This window comes from Salvelinus alpinus, chromosome 11, assembly GCF_045679555.1.
Source record: "Salvelinus alpinus chromosome 11, SLU_Salpinus.1, whole genome shotgun sequence".
NCBI classification, from domain to species: domain Eukaryota; kingdom Metazoa; phylum Chordata; class Actinopteri; order Salmoniformes; family Salmonidae; genus Salvelinus; species Salvelinus alpinus.
This window is the reverse complement of record NC_092096.1, coordinates 12,677,356-12,685,875: the sequence shown is the minus strand read 5'-3', so window position 1 is coordinate 12,685,875 and position 8,520 is coordinate 12,677,356. Positions and strand designations below refer to the sequence as shown.

The window sequence follows — 8,520 nt, the reverse complement described above, 5'->3', positions numbered from 1 at the left end:
TGAAATACAGTACCACAGTTGTGCCATCACAGCAGCAAGATTTGTGACCTGTTGCCACAAGAAAAGGGCAACCAGTGAAGAACAAACACAATTGTAAATACAACCCATATTTATGCTTATTTATTTTCCTTTTTGTACTTTAACTATTTACACATCGTTACAACACTGTACATATCCATAATATGACATTTGAAATGTCTCTATTCCTTTTAAACTTTTGTTGTTTATTATTGTCTATTTCACTTTTGTTTATTATCTATTTCACTTGCTTTGGTAATGTAAACATGTTTCCCATGACAATAAAGCCCTTTGAATTGAAGAGAGAGAGAGTTGATTTTATCACCTGCTCGCTTAAGGTATGACCAGTCTTTGACCGGTACCCCCTGTACATAGCCTTGCTAGTTATTTTATTGTTGCTCTTTAATTATTTGTTATTTTTCTATTTTCTTATTTTAAATTTTTTACTTCAGTTTATTTTAGTAAGTAATTCTTAACACTTATTTTTCATTAAACTGCATTGTTTGTTAAGGACTTGTAAGTAAGCATTTCACTGTAAGGTCTACATCTGTTTTATTATGGTCTACACCTGTTGTACTCGGTACATGTGACAAATACAATATGATTTGACTGAATATGTACAGGGTTTTTCAACCTTTGTCTGGAATAATAGCCCTAAATTAAACATTAAACAACATCCTATTACAACGTCCAAAGGTGCCTCCTCCCACTCTTACTGCTGGGTGTAATCCTTAGTCCAAACAGTTGCAAAAAAAACGAGAGATTCTATTGGACAGATTAAGGTAGGTCCCTCCCCGTTTCGTTCCGTTTACGAAACGTTTTGCAACAGAATTGGGATAATGACTACACCCCTGTTAACGCTAATGTTCCCTGGCGGATGTTTGCGGAAGTGGAAGCTTAAACAACAAACAGTTCAATAATAATCTCTGTTGTATGCGAGATACACTCAACTATTTCAATGATCTCGTTAATTGCGTCGTTGGTTTACAATGAATGTGTCAAAGATCATATAGACTTTTTTTCCTACTGTATTATTGCCTGTATGTTTGTTTATTCCATGTGTAACTCTGTGTTGTTGTTTGTGTCGAACTGCTTTGCTCCATCTTGGCCAGGTCGCAGTTGTAAATGAGAACTTGTTCTAAACTAGCCTACCTGGTTAAATGAAGGTGAAATAAAAAGAAATGTGAAAAACGGATTCAGCAACACCCAATGACGAGTATTTAGTTATTTATTCTTCCCCCCTCCCACAAGTCAAAACAACTGGAAACACGTGAGCTGTGCTACTACGTCGTCAGCTGAGACAGGCGACATGGCGACTTCAACGGGCGTCAAGGTGCTGAGAAAACAGATTTGTGGCATTTCGTATTTTTTTTATGTGCTTTGTTTTGTTCGCATTGTCAATGGATCATGTTGTCTGTGAGGTTTTGTAAATAGTTTAAACGAAATCATTTGGCTAGAAGTTGAACAAGCCATTGTCGACACTTGACAGCTAACGTTAGCTAGTAGAAGTTGCCTGTCCAGTTGGCAGAGTAGTTTCAGGTGAAACAAAGTGGTTTGCGGACATAAGAAGTTACTTGTAAAACTCGTAAAACTGTCGACTTCCAGAATACCAACAGGCTCGTGTTGTTAGCTTTCATAGTGACAAGTTGAGCTAACTTGTTGTACTAGCAACCACCAAAACAAACATGCAAAACAGTTTAAAAGTGGTCAGGAAGTTGGTTGAGCCAGCTACCTAGCTAGCCACATCACACTGCTGAAAAGGTAGAACGGTGAAAGAATGTGAAATTGGTCCATGTTCAAAGAGCCGCCAGCAAAATTGTAAACAATACAGCAAATGTATCCCATTACATTGTCACATGGAAACGGCACTTGATTTGGATGAAGTTAGCAAGCTAGCTAGGTACATTCGGCCTATTTGTTTACCAAGTCTCCAACAACAACATAACATGAGTTGTATTAATCTCTGAATGTATTTCCCTCGTTCTCTCCCAGGTTCTATATGAGCATGATGGAGTGTTTATACACACCAACCCAGAAAGGCGTGAAGAGCAGGATTCTCTCACTTCAGGATCCCTGCGTGTCCTGGACCAGGTATGTCAATATGGAACAGAATGAGATGTCTCCTTCCCTGTTATAATGTCCACAGATCAGACTGAACATTCCTTCTCGTCATTTCTACCAGGATGGAGACATAGTGCTGGAATATAAACCCATGGAAGATGTCGACCACTCTGCCATGCTGTGTGCTGCCAAGGTTAGACTTTATTTACATATCTTTTTTTATTTAATATTCCTTGTTTCAGGTCATCATAAACAAAGTGTACACATGTACATATATTAGAATACTAACAAGATTTAGACTCTTATCAATCTTACTGGTAAATTCATATAGAAACACTGCTAATTGGCTCGGCCACAACTGTTGTCTGGTGCTGATAATACAGACACAGTGCAATTTGTTTAACATGGAAATAGCTGTTCTATCGTTCAGCCTACAGTAGCAGCCAATGTGTGGTGTTCAATGTAGGCCTACATTCCATGAGATTTTTTAACAAAATACACCCAGGTCTTGACATGAACCTGTTTTATCCACTCGTCCTTCAGACAAGGAGGTGACTGAAAATGGTGTTTGATGCAAGAAACCACTTTACAAAAGAAAATGTCATTATTATTCCAACATTATTACAGAGAACCAGACAAATTATACTACCCTCTGCCTATTGGATACTTCGATTATTCAAGCTTGTCTCAAAATACAACACTGCCCCTTTAAGACAAAAAAAAAGCTCTTTACCTGACTCACGTTTCAAAGATGTCTAGAAATGTACAGGTTTTGTGGTCTTGCAGGAAGCAACCACTATCCTATTGCTGACTACAGATGATCTATAACTGGGCTAATACCAATGTAATTAGAACAGTAAAACAATGTTTTGTCATACCCGTGGTATACGGTCTGATATACCACGGCTGTCAGCCAATCAGCTTTCAGGGCTTGAACCACCCAGTTTATGTATATATAGGCCTACTGCAGCTCTGATTGGTTATGCCACCGGTCTGTAGAGTACGGGCTGAGTGGTGCCTGTCAATGCAATAGAATCATACACCGATGTGTTCTGCCTACAAAAAACAAATCTCTTGCATAGTTAGTTTTGCCTACTAAGTCTTGCACAATTAGTTTTGTTTCGGGATGTTGCGTTGAAAGTGGCTAATAACGCATTGACTCGGATCACAATTCCCACAGTGAAGGGAAACGTTGATAGTGTTAACTAAAGGGGGGAAAACTCTCTAAAGTTGAGTGAAGTTCAATCTCGTGCTTCTCTGCGCGGGCTGATATTTCTTCTGCGGGGTGTCGGCGCAGCTTAAAGGGAACATTAGTCACGATTTAGGATGACAACACTCCACATTGTATATGTTGGCTTGGCTGTATCCATGGTGACACATCAGTTGTCTTGAGAGCTCGATGATGACTGTCAAACCACACTCTGGCTCCAATCACCTTGGTCATGTGACAGCAGCATCGCTTCATGTTTCCTGTCTCTGTTTCTCTGCTGCGCTAGAATAAAGATGTTCTAGTGATCTCTGACTGCAATAAAAACCCTGATAGCAGAGATGCAACAGGAAACCAAAGCCCTGAAGTATATCCTGAATCTATAATGGTTCATCCCGGTTGAGATGAACACACATAGCTAGCTCATCTCTTCATAGAAACTAACTCTCCTCTCTCTATCAGCCACTCAGGACAGATGTCTGTCCGTTAGGTTCTCTGTGGAGGAAAAAAACATCCCCTATTCTCTTTCTCTGTCAAAACCGGTTTAATTTTATTAGCCTCTCTAATAGTATTTCCAGCCTTTTATGTATATATCTGTACCACTACCTACACAGCCAGCCAGAACTATGTACTGTATATATATATAGTACTGTATATGGGTGTGTGTGTACTGTATATAGATAGTACAACATTTTGGGGTCACTTAGACATTTCAAAAAATTGCAGATTTTTTATGGAATATCTACATAGGCGTACAGATGCCCATTTATCAGCAACCATCACTCCTGTGTTCCAATGACACGTTGTGTTAGCTAATCCAAATGTATCATTTTTAAAGGCTAATTGATCATTAGAAAACCCTTTTCACAGAACAGTGCAAACTGGTTCTAACCAGAATAGAAAGAGGAGTGGGAGGCCCCGGTGCACAACTGAGCAAAAGGGCAAGTACATTAGTGTGTCTAGTTTGAGAAACAGACGCCTCACATGTCCTCAACTGGCAGCTTCATTAAATAGTACCCGCAAAACACCAGTCTCAACGTCAACAGTGAAGAGGTGACTCCGGGATGCTGGCCTTCTAGGGGCAGAGTTGCAAAGAAAAAGCCATATCTCAGACTGGCCAATTAAAAAGAAAAGATTGAGATGGGAAATAGAACAGACACTGGACAGAGGAAGATTTTGGGGGGAAAAAAGTGTTATGGACCGATGAATAAGAGTTTGAGGTGTTCGGATCACAAAGAAGAAGATTCATGAGACGCAGAAAAGATGATGGAGTGCTTGACGCCATCTATCAAGCGTGGTGGAGGCAATGTGATGGTCTGGGGGTGCTTTGGTGGTGAAGTGGGAGATTCGTACAGGGTAAAAGGGATCTTGGAAGAAGGAAGGCTATCACTCCATTTTGCAACGCCATACCCTGTGGACGGCACTTAATTGGAGCCAATTTCCTCCTACAACAGGGCAACGACCCAAAGCACAGCTCCAAACTATGCAATAACTATTTAGGGAAGAAGCAGTCAGCTGGTGTTCTGTCTATAATGGAGTGGCCAGCACAGTCACCGGATCTCAACCCTATTGAGCTGTTGTGGGAGCAGCTTGACCGTATGGTACGTAAGAAGTGCCCATCAAGACAATCCAACTTGTGGGAGGTGCTTCAGGAAGCATGGGGTGAAATCTCTTCAGATTACCTCAACAAATTGACAACTAGAATGCCAAAGGTCTGCAAGGCTGTAATTGCTGCAAATGGAGGATTCTTTGACAAAAGCAAAGTTTGAAGGACATAATTATTATTTCAATTAAATCATTATTTATAACCTTGTCAACATCTTGACTATTTCCTATTCATTTTGCAACAAATTTCAGGTATGTTTTCATGGAAAACAAGGACATTTCTGAGTGACCCCAAACTTTTGGACAGTAGTGTAGATAGTACAGTATATGGGTAGTTGTGTGTACTGTATATAGTACCGTATGTGGGTGGGTCTGAGTATACCTGTATTCTCTCTCCCAGGAGTCTAGCTCCGTGTTTGAATGGGGCCAGCGGCACCAGGGTCCGAGCCACGACCCAGGAGACCACCCACCCAGGCAGGTGGAGCACCAGCTGAGCTGTGAGACTGAGTGGGACATGGTTCACACTGTTCAGTTCAGGAAGAAACCCAGCAACAATGGAAAAGGTGAGTGGGAGAGAACACAGCAGAGCACCCTAGGACACAGCAGAGCACCCTAGGACACAGCAGAGCACCCTAGGACACAGCAGAGCACCCTAGGACACAGCAGAGCACCCTAGGACACAGCAGAGCACCCTAGAACACAGCAGAGCACCCTAGAACACAGCAGAGCACCCTAGGACACAGCAGAGCACCCTAGAACACAGCAGAGCACCCTAGAACACAGCAGAGCACCCTAGAACACAGCAGAACAGAGCAGGCCACGGAAGAATGGCCATTTTTTAAAACCTTTTTATTTAGTCAGGGGAAGTCATGGAGAACATATCAATGATTTAGCATCATCATGCTTCCTCTATGGAGAGCCAAAATGTCACACTTCGTTACCTGTCCAGCTGATATATTGTCATTACCTGTAGCTGTAAACATGTCTGGTTTCTTTGAACTGTCAAGTCTAGTATTGGAACCACAATGCAACATAATTGTTGTTCTTGGCCTTGCCGTTCTGTGGTTCTTCCTGGCAAGACTAAACAAGGTTAAGCGTGCAGCAGTCTCTCTCATATATATATGTGTGTGTGTGTATATATACATATATCATTTCTCTCCCTCCCTCCTCTCTGGCTGGAATTCCAAAACACCTCTCCTCTTAACGTCCAGAAGCTGCTTTAGCGGAGCGACCATGATTAAGTTGGTTGGAGGAGAGGAGACTAATTGCTTCAGTTTCCCCACAGTACGATCAATCTTCTCCAGCAGGCCCCTGGGGATTAATCAGGCCTCCTGCTACTTCCTGCTCTGCAGACATTTAAATGTCAAGAGAGTCAAATTAAAAAGCATTACACATGGATCTATACAACTCTAGATGAAGTGTGGCATGGACGTTGTGTTGCTTGTCTCTCTGCATTAGGAAAACCCCTAGAGAGAATACACACACACACTCTCATTATGTGTGTCTCTTCTGTGTGTGTGCATCTGTAGTGTTGGGTATCTAAGCCCCTCTCTCTCTCTCCCTCACCTCATTGTGTGTGTTTCTATGTCTGTGTATATCCTGTATCTAAACCCCTCTCTCCCTCCTCTCTCTCTCTCTCTCTCTCTCTCACCTCATTGTGTGTGTTTCTATGTCTGTGTATATCCTGTATCTAAAACCCTCTCTCCCTCCTTCTCTCTCTCTCTCTCTCTCTCTCACCTCATTGTGTGTGTTTCTATGTCTCTGTATATCCTGTATCTGAACCTCTCTCTCTCTCCCTCTCTCTCCAGGTGCTCCTCCTAAACCCGCTCCCATCCCAGAGAAGAGTAAGGGTTCCCGGCTGTTCTTCCGTCTCCGTGACCTGGCCTCGGTCAGGGTGAAGGAGGAGGGCTGGTCCTACCTGGTGTTCACCCTCCGAGACCGCAACATGGGGGTGGAGCTGCCTGCCCTGCACTTTCACCAGGGAGGTAGTGAAGACTTCCTGGACTGTCTCAGGAAGTACATGCTGCTCACAGAGTACGTAGACCAGACAGTAAATGTACATGCTGCTCAGAGTACGTAGACCAGACAGTAAATATACATGCTGCTCACAGAGTACGTAGACCAGACAGTAAATATACATGCTGATCAGAGAGTACGTAGACCAGACAGTAAATATACATGCTGCTCACAGAGTACGTAGACCAGACAGTAAATATACATGTTGAGCTCCATGCTGCTGACAGAGTACATAAACACACTCAACTTAGTCTCTCAAAGACAGAACTGAGGGAGCGGGGCTAGGTGAGGGAGCGGGGCCAGGTGAGGGAGACGGGGCCAGGTGAGGGAGACGGGGCCAGGTGAGGGAGCGGGGCCAGGTGAGGGAGCGGGGCCAGGTGAGGGAGACGGGGCCAGGTGAGGGAGACGGGGCCAGGTGAGGGAGACGGGGCCAGGTGAGGGAGACGGGGCCAGGTGAGGGAGACGGGGCCAGGTGAGGGAGACGGGGCCAGGTGAGGGAGCGGGGCCAGGTGAGGGAGCGGTGCCAGGTGAGGGAGACGGGGCCAGGTGAGGGAGCGGGGCTCGGTGAGTCTAATACAACTTATTCCACTTCATTCAAATTTTCTAAAAGTTTTTTAAAAACTTTAGCAATGAAAAAGCCAGGGAATAGTGTTGTATGTATTGCCACTGGTTACACTGGGTGTGTGGTGATCTTTGTGTTCCTCAAAGGGCCACTATCCTATGTCAGCCAAGGCCCAAGCCCAGTCCCATGATGAACACAATTACAGGTTATACAGACAGTCACTAGTGGACCGAGCAGAGCTGTCACGCCCTGGACAGATACAGTCCAGAACACAATCACAGGTTATACAGACAGTCACTAGTGGACCGAGCAGAGCTGTCACGCCCTGGACAGATACAGTCCAGAACACAATTACAGGTTATACAGACAGTCACTAGTGGACCGAGCAGAGCTGTCACGCCCTGGACAGATACAGTCCAGAACACACCGCGCTCCAGAATTGAAAGTCTTTCCCAGTGCTGGAGATGATTGCTTGTAGGAAAGTATGAACCCCCCCCCCCAGCCAGATGTAGACTATTCTGCTGTAAAAAAACAAAGTGACCCGGCGCCCACACACCAGGTGGTCTGGTTGGTTCTGTGGCAGCATGTGAACAGGCGTTGAAACTGAGTGTGTGTCCCAAATGGCACCCTATTCCCTATATAGTGCACTACTTTTGGCCATGGTCCTATGAGCCCTGGTAGAAAGTAGTGCACTATATAGGGAATAGGGCGCCATTTGGTACACATCCTGAAAGTGGTTTCTGTTCAGCTTCCGCTCTGCCAGGTTCAGTTAAAAACAAAAAATGTAATGCATTTTATTTGTCACATGCTTTCCTAAACAACAGGCAGGTTTAGACATTGAAATGCTTACTTTAGGGCTTTACCTTTTCCAACTATGTAGAGAGAAAGATATAACTAGAAACACATGCTGTGTCTGAGGGGGAGAGGCTAGGGGGGGGGGAGAGGCTAGAGGTGGGGGGGGAGAGGCTGGGGGGGGGGGGGGAAGAGGCTGGGGGGGGGGGGGAGAAGCTAGAGGGGGGGGGAGAGGCTAGAGGGGGGGGGGGGAGGGAGA

The 8,520-nt window shown here is 44.3% G+C and overlaps 1 protein-coding gene across 2 annotated transcripts in view; it reads left to right on the top strand.

The window, feature by feature from the left end:
* The first annotated feature begins 1,254 nt into the window (after positions 1–1,254).
* LOC139533580 (TBC1 domain family member 15-like) overlaps positions 1,255–8,520 on the top strand; it is a 91,421-nt gene continuing 84,155 nt past the window's right edge. For both annotated transcript variants that reach the window (XM_071331730.1, XM_071331729.1), the window contains exons 1-5: positions 1,255–1,351; positions 2,011–2,109; positions 2,201–2,272; positions 5,292–5,454; positions 6,700–6,925. In XM_071331730.1, coding sequence (XP_071187831.1) covers positions 1,328–1,351; positions 2,011–2,109; positions 2,201–2,272; positions 5,292–5,454; positions 6,700–6,925 — 584 coding nt within the window. In that variant the 5' untranslated portion in view covers positions 1,255–1,327. The remainder of the gene's footprint in view (positions 1,352–2,010; positions 2,110–2,200; positions 2,273–5,291; positions 5,455–6,699; positions 6,926–8,520) is intronic.